This window comes from Anoplolepis gracilipes, chromosome 11 (assembly GCF_047496725.1).
Source record: "Anoplolepis gracilipes chromosome 11, ASM4749672v1, whole genome shotgun sequence".
NCBI lineage: Eukaryota > Metazoa > Arthropoda > Insecta > Hymenoptera > Formicidae > Anoplolepis > Anoplolepis gracilipes.
Window position 1 is genome coordinate 6,106,750 of NC_132980.1, and position 14,710 is coordinate 6,121,459.

At 37.7% G+C, this 14,710-nt stretch overlaps 2 protein-coding genes across 4 annotated transcripts in view; one reads left to right on the top strand and one right to left on the bottom strand.

Annotated features, from left to right (window-relative positions):
* Positions 1–8,112, top strand: part of LOC140671123 (uncharacterized) — a 58,009-nt gene extending 49,897 nt beyond the window's left edge. For 2 of the 3 annotated variants that reach the window (XM_072902237.1, XM_072902236.1), the window contains exons 6-8: positions 498–666; positions 2,098–2,785; positions 2,847–8,112. In XM_072902237.1, the coding sequence (XP_072758338.1) occupies positions 498–666; positions 2,098–2,785; positions 2,847–6,575 (4,586 nt within the window). In that variant the 3' untranslated portion in view covers positions 6,576–8,112. The remainder of the gene's footprint in view (positions 1–497; positions 667–2,097; positions 2,786–2,846) is intronic. The other variant, XM_072902238.1, reaches the window with a different exon arrangement.
* Positions 8,113–8,638: 526 nt separating this feature from the next.
* LOC140671250 (protein obstructor-E) lies at positions 8,639–13,842 on the bottom strand. The gene is made up of 5 exons (XM_072902469.1): positions 13,716–13,842; positions 12,922–13,217; positions 10,375–10,653; positions 9,368–9,764; positions 8,639–8,942 (listed from the first exon to the last, which is right to left on the bottom strand). The coding sequence occupies exons 2-5, from the start codon at positions 12,980–12,982 to the stop codon at positions 8,885–8,887; spliced, it is 795 nt and encodes a 264-aa protein (XP_072758570.1). The 5' UTR covers positions 12,983–13,217; positions 13,716–13,842; the 3' UTR covers positions 8,639–8,884.
* Between the last annotated feature and the right edge of the window lie 868 nt (positions 13,843–14,710).

Consider the following 14,710-nt stretch of genomic DNA (forward strand, 5'->3'; position numbering starts at 1 on the left):
AAATTGTAAAAATAAATTAAAATAAAATTAACAAGTGTCTCGACTAGGGTTTCCAAACTCGGGATCCCGGCCAAATTTACAGTCCCGAAAATACTCGGGACTCGACACTATAAATCCCGGGATTTATTTATTTTATATATTGATAGAGCTTCTTATTTTAAATTTCGTGGACATGACGCAACGTCAGGGAAAGACGCCTATAGATCTGTCTAAAAATTACTAATTAAAATTAAAGACATTAATGATATGCAATTTTATTTTTTTTCTAAGCTTCTAATATTCTAACTGTAACAATAAAATTATAATTTTATGAATATTGTTGTTATTTTTGTTCATATATATAAACCCGGGACTAGTCCCGGGATCCCGAGATTGAGCTGAAAAAATCTCGTAATCCCGGGATTTAAAATTGTCTTGGGGATTGGAAACTCTAGTCTCGACGAAATTTGAAAGCCCAGAGTCTTCTCAAATAATGATATCCTCTTCTTCAACGTGAGATGTGTTTCCAGACGAGATCATGGATATAAAGTTCCTCTGTCTGAACGGGACCGTCTTCGACCAGGAAACCAGAGTCTGCGAGAGGGTCGATGAGGTCGATTGTAGTAAAAGCGAGCGGTTTTACAATTTGAATCTGGAACTCTACGGCAATAACGCCGTGACACTCAGGTAAAAATCGATGGCGCAATTTCCTATTCATTTTTATAAATTAAGACTTCCGATATATATATATATATATATATATATATATATATATATATATATATATATATATCACACGGGAAAATAAATTGTCGGTGACACAGGGTTAATGACAATTCGTCGATTTGCGAAAAATAACATGGGTGATATGCTCCCCCCAAGCCAGTTATTCTAATCTATTTTCCGATTTCGCAAGTCGCTGCGAGCTAAGAAACTGGCTATCGAATGAAATAAATTGTTGCACTCTGATTGCTTTGCCGGTCGCATATAAAATATGTACCATTGCCAGTTGACTCAAAAATATCTCAAACATGCATCTCCTTTATTTCACTTTTAATTTGTATAAAATGTATGGATGAATATAATTAAAATTATCTAAATTTCTTGGATGTAAATAAATAATGAAGTTTTTACTATTTTTAAATAAAAAGTCTGGTATTCTTCCTTATTAATTGTTAAGACATTCAAAATATAAGATACATCAAAGCAAGAAATTCCTCTTAAGAAAGAGGGGCGAGAGAAATCGATTTCAAATTTCAAATCAATAAATTTAAAAATTAAATTCGCACCAGTGTTACCGAATATCCTGTACTGTGTGACGTAATATCGACTCGTCGCATTTCAAAAAAAATTCTCCCTCCCATTTCATTGCTACATTTTTCTCGCTTCGTTTCATTTATGCAATGTATATCCGAAGCAGAGATATAATCGCATATAATAAATTGTGGTGAAAAAAAAAGAAAAAAAAAAAAAACGACATGCTTTCAAAGTCCACTTTAGCATATTTTCAATTCGTGCGACTCGCGTATGCATTTTTCCTGTAAAATATTGTACTTATAAACCTTAGACGAGTCTGTACAAAATTGCGAGCTATAAAAGGCATGCTTGGGCGTCCATAAATACTTTACTGGCTTTCCTTCACTCGCGGTATCTCAGGAATGTATCAGAATGTCCTCTCCTTTCGCGCCGACTGGATCATACATATATATATGCAGATAAAAATTGTAACGATTAACTGTCACGATGACGAAATTTATACGCTCCATTCGACGATATGGCTGCTTAGTCTCTCATTGACGGTCATCTATTTTTAGCCAAAGTAAATCTCGTTTGCCGCCTGTCCGTCTGCGACCTTATACGGTTAACGTCATTATTATCATCCGTCAGAGTCGTCTGACGATCAACGCTCGTTACCTGGAAGCGGTTATCTCGGACACGCTACGAGAGACTCAGGAATGCGTTGAGATTTCTGCCGAGATCTCTGGCCACTATAACATTGACAATTTCTTCTCTGACAATCCATGAGACACGCAAACGCGCGTTTAAATAGGTCAAGATTAATCTGTAATTTCCCACGCAACCCAACTGATCCCGTAAACTTCCCTTTCCTGCTCGCAGCCTTCACGAGAACGACAAGGACGACGAGGACGATCTTACGGATCACCCAGTGGAGGATCATCAGATAAGAACGACCTCGGCGCGACCCAGCACAACCTCGACCACCCCCAGCCTCACGACCACTTCTCGGCCCAGCAAACCACCATCCACCACTGTGGCAAGCGGGTCCTTTCAACATCCGGCCGGTTATCCACAACACTATCAGCCCCAGCCGCCATTTCCCCAGGTTCATACGAGCCAATCCAAGTCGCTGTACGATGACAAGAACGGCGGCTATCATCACCAGTACATCTTCCACAATGGTGGCGAGCGCGTCAACAATCAGGCTACGTCGTATCAGCTGTTCAGCAGTCAAAGCGCCGGCAGCTCGACGACATCGTCCCCGCAGATCCATCCGCAGATCAGGTACAGCTCGACGGTGGGTCCGTCGCCGCAGATCATCCAACATAACGAACCGTCAACGGTGACGCCACTGTACCACCCTACGACGATACAGACCCTGCTCAACAGTAACGCCAACAGCCCGGCGGCCTTGATCAACCCCATCTTTCACAATCACGGCATCGCGAGTACCACCGAACAGTTCGTGCACAGCAACAATCCACGCGAGACCTCCGACTATCGCGACGAGGATGACCACGAAGATATAAGAGCGCTGGAGGCGATACAGCCGACTAATAAGGGAAAGGTAAATTGTTTAAATTCAATTCAATTCAGATTTTATTTTGAAAACTCATCTCTTATTTTAGGTGTCCAAGTTGACGATAGCTCCAGTACCAATCCTGCAAGAGTCCTCTCGCACGGTTCAGACGAAAATGATTCAAACTTCGCAGCAGCAGCAGAGGATATCCGACAACTTTTTGCCGACGTCCACGGCCACCATCGAGACGACCGTCAGATCGTTTTATCCGACGCCGAGACCTTCGCCGAAGCCCTCGCAGTCGGTCGTTCATCAGTTATCGTCGGTTACTCAACGGGGGGGCATTCACCGGGTGAATCCGCCAGGCGTGACGGTGCCGCAGCTCAAGCCCCATCAGATCACCATAAATCTACCGCCGCCGGATATTCAGAGAATCGTGCAAAATCCGTCACCATTGTTACCGTCGCAATCCCGAGTGATTGTCACTGCAAAGGCGAGTGTGAGCGACGAGTCCGGCAGACCCCTGAACTCCACGCAACTGGTGACGCTGCCGTTGCCAACGATACCGGCCAGCTACGACGACTACAAGGAAGGCGACGAGTCCTTCGATCCGTTTTATCGAGACGTGCCGAAAATATTCAAAAGTCGGCAGGTCGCGAGAGAAGGAGCGATGGAGAAGACACGACTGTCGCGTAGAAAACGATCTCAGCTCTATCACTTGATCAACGGCGCGAGCAGTCAAGACGGGGATTCTAAAGCGACACGAGAGGGTGAATCGCGTAGGAAGGAGGATGAAGCGACCAACGTGGAAGATGTCGAGATCGGAGATTTCCGGGCTATTAGGGAGAGTCTGATGAAGTTTCGAGATATCCTATTCAGCGACGAAGCGGACGAGGATGCCTTTCGCAACACTGCTGATGAAATTGAAAATAAACACTTGGCGAAAGATTGCGGGACTCTCGAGGCGAAATCCGTACAACGGACCAAGGATATCGCGGTGGAAAAGGTAGGCGCTTTAGAAGATTTGAAGACAGACGCTTCGAAACATTTAATGCTAAATAAAAAAGTGGAGGATAAAAAATCGAGTCACCAAGATATATCCTCAAATGTCGAAGCTGAAAAGCTGTTAGACAAGAAGAAGCATATTAAAAATACGTCAGAATCAGAATCAAAGTTCGAAACTAACGTTGAACTCACAACCAAATCTTCGAAAGATGATAAAGATATAATACTTGATTCCGACAATGACTTCAAGACTTCTGACGTTGAAATATCCAAAACTGACGCTCCTGTCGAGATTATTATTAAAGAAGAAAGTAAATCTAATTTGCATGCTGCATCGAAGGCTGATGAAAAAGTTATATATAACGGACAAATGACAGGATACTTGACAAAGGACCAACGATCGGGCTTCGTAGCTGACGAAGAGAAACAACTAGAAGTTCCACAAGACACAAGCGAGCAAAAACGCGTCAAGGATTCTACAGAAAGAGAGTCTGGGTCGAGAAGGAAGGTTTCTCGAACTAGACCCTCGAGGAGACGAATATCTTCGAAAATAAAGCAAAAAACGAAGAATGTCGAGCTGACAGAGGCGATTCAGCAGGAAGAGGAAGTGGATAAAACGTCCACTACTATTGCTAGTGTTATTACTGCTACATCTGCTACCCCGTCTACCGTACTTTCCAAGACGAAAGCTGCGGAGAAAATCGATAGCCAGGTTTTCGGAGATTCCGAGTCGCAAACTTCCCAAGAAATAGACGCGAGAACGGTTGGCCATCCGGACTCGACGTATTCGAAAAACTCGCAGGACGCTGAAGAAAGCAAGGAGACTGAGCTGTCGTTCGGTCATCAAATTACGGAGAATAGCACGAGGGATTTATCGGAAGGGGCAGAACAGAAAACCGAATATACTAGTTTAAAAGACGAGAACTTTACTGAAAATCCGCAAAGCGTCGTGGAAACGGAATCGACGGAAGTTACCCACGTTTTCGAAGAGAAAATGTCCGACGACGAAGAATACTTGTCAAGAGAATACGAAACTCCGGACGATGACGAATCCAACGCGAACACGGAAGAGAAAAAGTTCCAAGTGAGCTCGGAAGAGGCACCTAACAAGATTCCCTCTGCGTCTACTCGCGAAGCTGATGATTTGAACGAAGAGGATCATTCGACTACGAAATACAGCCAAGAGGTGAATTACGAAGGATCAAACGAGTATCCGGATACGATGGAACTGTCCGCAGAAAATTCGCGCGAGGAAACTAGCGTCCAAGAAGATTACAGGGACTCGGAGGAGAGCACCGAAGATTATACAACGTCCATTGATTACACGAGTTCCGAAGAATACAACGATTCTCAGGAGGACGTTACGGATTCGACTGAAGACGCTGAAAGCAGCACCGAAGGTATCTTAAAATTCACAGACGAATTACCGAGGTCGAATGAGAGAGACGATGACGCGGAGACAAAGGAAACGTCGGAATCCTATGAAAGCGACGCGTACGATTACGTCGACGACAATTACGAGCCAGAAAATTACAAGGAGATGGAAACTGCCACCAAATCGAATGATTCTAGGGAGGAGAAGACACATCCGATCGATGATGAAGCGGAAATGCAGACTGAGGACAGTGTCACGGAAGTGGCAGGTCTCGAAAAGGTTACAAGTTTAGCCACGACTTTGCCGACTACCACAACAATGTCATCAACTAGTACAACATCTACCACCACGACTACAACTACGACTACGACTACCCCTAGACCGATGACTACTACCACTCGTCCCACGTCACCGAAATTTCCTAAACCCGGAAACAGAAGGGTTTATGCTTACATTCCTTCTACGACGACCCCGGTTCCGGTGGTGATTAAATCGAGAATAGGTTTGGTTAATCCGAAACCAGCGAAACCGCCCAAGTCCTACAACGATTTGGCGCCGAAGCCGGTGATCAGGAAGATTGCTTTGACGCGCAAACCTATTTCTACCACTGAGACTATTACTACGGAAAGGTTGAATACAGAAAGTCCGACGGAAACTACGACGGAGTATGTAACAACAACGACGACGACAGCAATTATGACGGAGTCTGGCAAAACCGAGGAGAGTGTTCTCGAGAACAAGCTGGAGGCGAACGAACCAACCCCTGTTGATACTTCTGCGAAAAGCAATCGGACAAACAAGGAGGATCAACTTTCGAGTCCGACCGAGCAAAATTCTCCCGTAAACTCTTCAAAGGATGCCAGTTCAGGGACCTCGACCAAAGAGCTGGAGACTTCCACCCTTTATCTCCTGTCCAGGCTGACTACCCTCGCATCTGCTGTCGAGCAGACAACTATAAAAGTGAAAACTGAACCGCAGGAAACTACGGAAAAGATCTTCGCGACGACCTCTCTACCTCTGACGACGTTGCCCCTTGAAAAGTCATACACTGAATACAGTGAGGCTGATACCGAGAAGTACCCTAAAGAAGCAAAGGTCACAGCTTCCGCCAAAGACCAACATTACGTTACCGAAATCCCTTGGGTTCCCGCCGAACGGTCGACGTCAGTTTCGACGATTCCCACCTCGATTATTTCGACGACGGAATCTGTGATCCATCAGCGAAAGTCCGCGGGTTCCCGGAAGCACGCGAGCTTCAATTGCTTGGAGAAGGAGATGTATCGCTTCTACGGCGACGTCAGGGACTGTCGGCTCTTCCACTACTGCTCGCCGGGCTTCACCAGGCGGCAGGTGCTGGACTTCCGGTTCGTCTGCGAGGAAGGCACGGCATTCGACGAGGAGACGCAGACCTGCCGTCACGACGTGCGTAATCGCAAGTGCCGGAATCGGTCCTGGTGACGTGAGTGAAGGGCTTCCCTATCCCTTCCACCGTGTTTTCCTCCACCCTCGACACTCTGTTGATTTTGGTAATTCGTGAATCCTCCATAGGACTCTCCGTAGTGTATTTATAACTCTTTTTTTTTCTTTTAAGCATACCCAAAAGAAGAGAGCCCCTTCTCTTCTCCTAAGCCCATTGCCATAGCGCCTCGCGCTGGATTCACACTTATTAAAATTAATGTCGATCCGATCGGCCCGCGATCGCTGATCGGATCAGGTGGGATAAAATCGAGGAGGCACACACATCCGATGCGGTGCGAATTTCGTGGGTGCACCTGAAACCATCGCACGGCATTAATTATTGTTAGCGTTAAGTTCAGAGAGCGAAGAATCGGTTCCTACGTTGTTCCCGAGGCGCGAGAAAGAGAGACTTTAAGCAAAGACACGACTGTGTAAAGTAGTCTTTTTGTAACCCTTCACGCGACCGATTCAATGACGCGTGAACTTTTTTAAACACGTTGCCGAATATTGCCGAAGAAACACTCTCGTTACTCTTAGCACCTCGTTCGTAGCGCGATAATTTATATTGACACGGAAACAGCTGATTTTTTAACGAAGAGATAACTTTATTCGATATCGAGAGATAAAATATATTTTTGATAAAATATATGCGCCCCTCTCTGGTCTCGGATCGTCAATTCTTGTCATGAATCAATGATATTCACACATCAGAATGTGTGGTATGCGTTAAAAATGTACGAAAATATTTTCACAATTAAAATACCTTTACAAGGGAATATCACTCATGTTTTTGATAGTGTTTTGTATAAAATTTAATTTTATATATGCAATAATAATTTGTTTTATAAAAAATGTTTTCACAAAATTTTATTTTCTACATATAATTAATATTATTTTCATTGTCGCGTTTAATAAAATGTGCCTACAAATAAAATGTCGCAGATATAAACGCTCATCTTATTCTACTTGTATGTCAATTCTTCGAATCAATGTCTCGTCGAACCAAAAAGTGCAATAAGACGTAACATCGTTGCTCAAGCATCTTTTAGATATGAATTTAGCTCGATAAAGCGTAGATATCTCAAAGTGACGAGCGTGCAAGACGTAGTCGATTTAACAAATGCGTTACATGTAAGAAAGAAAGATTGCGACTTACGATTTGCAATCCGTTTTAATATGCATATATTCGATAATATCCGTATATTTTATTACACAAAAATAAAACACGCTGATCAAAGAATTCGCGTAATCTTTCATTTACATGGTCTGATAATTTCCTACTATTAATTAACGTGCTTTAATTAAAAGTGCACCTCAGATATATAAATATATATTATATAATAAATATATATTTTTACGAAGTCTCCCTTTTTTATTCCGGACCATCTAGCGATTTAGATAGAATCTAGGAAATTCGTACGTGTCGCCAAAATGAGCGTGCAACTCGTTGACAATTTTCACATATGTACATATTGCGTGCACGCAATGACGTATAATATTCGAAAAAAAATTATAGCTATTATATTTTGTAAGCGATTGTACTATGTCAATAATAATTGTATATTCTATATGCATACATGTGTGTGAAATTTATTCCATCTTTACTGTGCTTCCTTTTTCCTGTGTATATTAGAACAAAAATTCTTTTATATCCTTAAATCCTAATATTTTATATTTTACATTCTTTATCCTTTTATATTCTAATATCTCCTTAATTCTCCTTTTTTTTTATCTTTAGCAAATATTTTCTTATATAAACTTGTATATTTTTTTTTTCTAAATAAAAAGAAAAATTTCAATCTAAGAATCTGACATTAATCTGACGTTTATTTTCAGTTATTAAATATATCATAAAATAATACAGTTTGTTGTAAAACTATATATCAATACATGTAATATTGCATTCCAGTTGTAAAAACAACCTTACGAAAATTATTCACTGGTATATCAAATAGAAGGTATTTATTTTTATATTTTTATTAAAAGTTTTACAATTCTACATTAAATACATATACTTAAGAGAGGAAACGAAATTTATACATTAATATATACATTGCTTGCAGCATCAACTTATGTATATACGATTATATTATATATAATATATTGTAATTGGATCTGTTATACATTTGTCCTCAATTAGTATAATGCATGTTCAATGTATGCGATTTGCAATCGTTTACATAAGGGTACGTAATTTGTATTAAAATATGTCGTATTACATATTGAAATTTGATGCACACCTTTTACTTTTACAGCTCTTGATTACTTTTCTTTCTGTCACAATCTTTATACTTCAACTCCATTCGAATTTAAAAAAGCCTCGCCTGCTGATATGTCGGAGTGGTTTTAACTATTGCTTCATGTTCACTGAAAAAGAAAGAATTAATTTAAAGTAACTCGTGTAATTTAAGTCACAATTATTACGAATTAACAATATAAACATCAGCCATTTTATTACAGTCGATTATTGTCGAAGAATAATTATATAATTGTATAATTATTAAAAAACATTAAAAAATATAAACAATAAAAATTCTATGTAATATATATATATATATATATATATTAAATTACATAATTATTTAATGAAAAGGTATTTTTCAAATTTCGGAATATTTTGTATTATTTTTGTATTATTAAGAATAAAATCCAATTTTTTTATATGGCAACTAGTCATAAATAAAATAGCTAATAATTTACAATTTTTTTATAAATTTTAGTGAAAAGTTTCATAGACGAAAGGCAACACGGACAAGCGATTTTGATAAAAGATCTTCTTAAATATCACTCACCAGCCAGTGACATTTTCCGCGGCGTCGCAAGCGTCGATGAGGTCGTTAAAGGCATTTCCGATGCCACAATTCTGCAATCGTGGACGGCCATTGACGCAAATGTAATAGTGATGACAGTCGGCGTTGCTGCGGTAAAACTTAGTCTCGGCGTCCAGTCCGAAGGGGCTACTTTTCACCTCCGGGCAACGAAAGCCGAGGAAAGCCTCGGCGTCGCAATCTGGCACCTGATCCGGCCAGTCGCATCGATATGTCTCCGGATTGAAGGCCAGGCCCTCCGGACAATCGAAGACGTAGCCTCGACCGTCCACGCAATTCGTGAATTGACCGCAATGCTGATGATCGCCGATCTTGAAGTAGCCGTACTGATGGGGACAGTCTTCGGTGGGGTTTGCTTTCTCTAAAAGAAATTCAATGAAAAAAATTTTGTTATTTAATCGCACTTTAATATACTGTTGACTTGTAATAAAATCTTTGTCATTTAATAGAGCTTCGATCATTTAAATGATAGAAATATATTGAAATTTTGAAGAGAGCAGCAAACTTTACAACATAATTAAAATCAGAATCTGATAATATTGTAATATTATTTTTATCGACGAAAATTATTCAGACAATCATATTTATCATATCATATTTATAAACTATATACAAAATATTTATAATAAATATTTTTATCAAAATATATTTGTTATATTATTATCTTATTTTTGTTTGTTTATTTTCTATTTTTTTTCTTATTTTTTAGGTCCTTATTTAATTTTGCAATCTACAGACCATAAAGATTTATCATAAATATCCCAGCAAAAGTTTAAGAAATATTTATATTTATTTTGTATAAAATATTTATGTAATATTTCAAAAAAAAAATCAATAAAACAGATAGTATTAATATAAATAAAGTAAAATAAATTTTAAATAAAATAAATAACATTAACAAAGTAAATAATAGAAAGAAGATTTATCATAAATATCATGTACTGTCAAGATAAAGATTGATCGTAACTTACGCAAGTTTGGTCTGCCCGTGCAATCTATGTCGATGGGATATCCGCAAGGATAGTTGAAACGAGCCTCAGGATTATAATATAAGCCTTCAGGACATAACTTTTCTTCAGCAACCCCATCGATGCACTCGATATAAGCGTCGCATTGATTTTGCACCGAGTAACGACCGTTCCTCTCTGGACAGGATGCAGATGCGTCTCGTTTCGGTGAGAATTGCTGCTGGTTGTAACTCAGCTGATTGTCAAACAGCTGATTCGAAAACCTGGCATTTTGATTGAGCGCTGAAATGCGATAAGTCTTTGAAAAAAACAATTCACCCTAAATTCCTATTTTAAATAAGACTCTCAAATTCTTTTTAAATCTATCGTATATCCTGGTGGAAGGTGTTCTTAGAATTTTTGTATTCGAAAAAAAAAATCAGTAAATTTACATTATTTCTCGTATTTTTTCAGATCGTTTTATTCTATTTTTTTTGTTCAATATTCAGTAGAAATTAAAAATAGATTAACATTTGCGTTTATCTATATCGATAAATAAAATCCACTCAAAGCTGATTTTTCAGAAATATTTTGTTAAATGTTAAATAAATTAATAATTACATATTAAAATTGCTTATATAAATATTCCGAGTGATACAAGAATATTTCATATTTTTATCGTAAATAAGTTTTGTGAAAATTTCTCATATGTTAAAATCTCAATATAAAATATTCTGAGATTTTTTATTTTACAGTTTCCTAAAAAATATTAAAAAACCAGAATAAATTTGATATTTTTTCAGAATTTTCTTCATAAATATAAATAAAAAATTCCTAAAATTGTTTAGAAAATTATGAGATTTTTTTCACCAAAGTAATTTTGCTACCAAAATTATTGACGACAGAGGACAGTTTCAAGACTTTGATTCAAACCGCAACCAATATTGCGTACAAAACTCGTCAAACAAGTCCGTCCAGGAGATATTAATGAGTCGTGTTCAGTAACGCAGCGAGATGTGATTATCGCACGATGGCGAAAGTTCGGTGATAGCCAGCACTCGACCTCTATGAAGCCATGTGTACATGTTTGTGTGTGTGTGTCTGATGCGCATACATTAGCTACATTTACCTGCGCATCGCTTACGCAATGTCTGCGTGCTGTTGGTAACCGATTTTGCCGCAGGCAAAAGATTGGGCCAAAAATACTTTCAGAGATAAAGCAAAGTATTTAAAAAAGAAATCCAAAGTAATCTAATAAAAATAAAATTCGTTATCGTTGCAATGAAAATTAATTTATGTAATTTAGGAAAGTTTTTTTTGCAACGAGTTGCCCTTTTCAATATGGATGAAATATTCGGAGTGGAAGGGAAACTGGGTCCGATATTAGCCTCAGGATATAACGAAAGGTCGAGGAACAACGACAATAGCCTCGTGCGCGAAAACTGTCGGGTATTCCCGAGAAATGTTTCCCGGGGCAGAAATTGCACAAGGTGTACGTGAACGCAAACAACGGGAGAAAGTTCCACTGATTACAAATTCGATTATCCGTCGTTAAACCGACGAGCACGAACATTAAACATCTCGTCCATCGGGAATTCCTTTCCGTCTGCCGAGGACAAGAGGAATTTTACTGCTCGAGGCGCATTACAATCCTTTTATTTCACGTTCGTGGGAGAAAAGTAAAATTTTTTAATTAAAAATATGAAATTAAAAGAATATTATTTCTCGATAAATAAAAATATAACGCAACGTATAATATTTACTTATTAAGGACAAGCTGTCCGCGGTATGGTGGCTATGCAAATTTACCCTCATAGTAGAGGTTTAATATTCATGCTTGTCTATAAGCTTTAAGCTTAAAAAATTCATTTTTTTTGCACGACCTGCAAGCGCATCGCATACAAATTACCGATGCGTTCGTGACTGAGCATACGTGTGGCTGCAAAATACTATTCGGGACACATACATAACATTTATATTCATAAAAAATAAGCGTATATGAATTTCCTAAGCATTTTGGGCCTTAGCCAACCTTATTAAGCTGTTTCAATTGCACACTCATCGCATAACTACTTAATACATTACATAATATATATCTTTTAAAAATATATTTCCTTCTTGAAACTTGACATAATTCTCAAGATAGAAAAAATCTTCAGCTTTAACTACTAAATTAATAAATTCTGACAAGTCATTTTCACAAATTAAAAAAAAACATTTCGACCGTTTTGATTGGAAATCGTGTTGAGATTATTTATCACAATTCAGTGTAACAATTTAATGCATATTTAAATCTATTTAAGGCGCCTGATATTTTTAATTCATTAATGACTACGTTAATTATAGAAAAAAATTGATAGGGAGGTGAAATTTTATGTAAAAAAAAAAAGCGATCTATTACACAAGAAACTTATATATATAATATAATAAAGAACGCATCACTCGTATCATTATGTAACACATCACTGGAATTAAAAACGATAATTGAAAAAAGCGCACAGCCTCGATTAAACGGATACAAATTCACTTTTTCAAGGAACACGAGAGGGTAACCTTTTTTTTTTTACTCACATGTCGTCGCGACGAAAATGCCGCAGGCGATTAGCAGATGGACGATCGGTCTCGAGGCCATCCCGTTCGTTGAATTTAAACGTTCCTTCTGGGCCGATCCCGAAAGGAAGACTACGACGGGCCGCCACCTCTTAACATGCTTTTATCATCTTCGCACGCGGGATGAGAAGCGGGAGAGGATGGCCTCTCGCGCGCGCTAAGTTAAGTCGTCTTCTCGCGCAGAAGAACGCTAGTGACCGTAGAAATGGCCGTTTCGCCCTTCTCTCAAAGACCTTCAATCACGTGACACGTCGTCGCTGAAAAAATTAATCGTTTCATTCTAAGTTTCATTCATGCGACATTCTAATTTAACTCGCATTTAAAACGCAGCTAGAAAACAATATTAGTTATGAATATATAAACTTATTAATTATATATATTTATAATATTTCTTATTATTCAAAATTTGTTGTTAATTTTTAATTGTTATTATTCAAAATTAAATTACAATAAAAATTTTTACTACTTTTAAATGTAAAAAGTTAATTTATATATATAATGTTATATTTAGAAGTATTAATAATTTTTATTATAATTCAATTTTGAATAAATTAATAATTTTGAAAAATAATAAATTGATATATATATATATATATATATATATATATATATATATATATATTATTTTTATGTAATATAAAAAAAAAGTATCTTTTTTATCTTAATTTTTATTTTTCTAACTAATTAGAAATTAATAGTAAACGCTGTAACTTATAGCGTACAATAGTCTATAATATGAGGACATTGTCACTGACCTGCGATGGAGTTATGAATGTCAGAAATGCCATTTGCAGTCAGCCTTGTCCGTTGCACGAGGATGGCAATTGCACAGGTCGAGAGTCGTTCTCCTAACAAAGAGGAGGTTGCAATGTGCGCCGCATTTAAATGCGCGTTTATACGCATTATACTGCAGCATTTTTGCATAATTCATATACAGGATTAATTGCATAAATTGGTGCGTAAATTTAATTTACATAAAAAATTATTCAGTATATTGTTATCGTTCAACCAGACTAATGTGAAGTCTCGTAAAATATGTACTTGACCCATGGCACTCTTTCCTTATATTCTGTAGCATTTTTTATATTTTATACAAAAAGGAAATAAAAGAAACTCTACTTAAGCCTAACAAGATTGACATTACATAATTGAGGAACATTTGTCCAATCTTTGATGAAAATTTTTTTTAATGACATAGAGTCACGCGTATTTCAAATCTATAAATTTTCATCTGCTAGAAAGAGCGAACAACATTTCATTTTTTAGATAAATATAATATAATCTTTTTCATTTTTAATTATTCTAATTTTTTCCTTTTTCTTTCATTAAAAGAAACGACCACATGTCGCATAAATGCTCGAGTGTTAGAGAACAGAACTATCTCGTTTCGCGGAATGGAACCTTGACATTTTCTTTAGAGACGAAGAGCGAGTTGCCTCGTAAAACATCGTAGACAACAAGTGATCTCTTACCTCGCAAAAACAGCCAACGTCTGTGATTACGTCACGGAAGTAGCAGTTACAATTCTTCGAATATTTTACGCGTTATTGTCGATAGTTTCCGTGTGTGTTGCAACGTAAAAGACAAGAGTTTTGACAGATGAGTCAGAAATTTTATAGAGCGACGAGAGAATTATATATATATATATATATGAGTAGAGAAAATTATTAATCGATATTTGATTGACTTCAAAAAATTGCTATTCGATATTTGATTGTCTTTATTTGACTATTACCTTACTTGTAACGTC

What these genes read in the sequence shown, in the direction of transcription:
- LOC140671250 (XM_072902469.1), bottom strand. Translation starts at nt 12,982, where the DNA reads ATGGCCTCGAGACCGATCGTCCATCTGCTAATCGCCTGCGGCATTTTC. An exon ending in CATTTTCGTCGCGACGACAT is followed by an intron (nt 10,654 to 12,921) that starts GTGAGTAAAAAA and finishes ATCGCATTTCAG; the next exon opens with CGCTCAATCAAAATGCCAGG. An exon ending in CACGGGCAGACCAAACTTGC is followed by an intron (nt 9,765 to 10,374) that starts GTAAGTTACGAT and finishes AATTTCTTTTAG; the next exon opens with AGAAAGCAAACCCCACCGAA.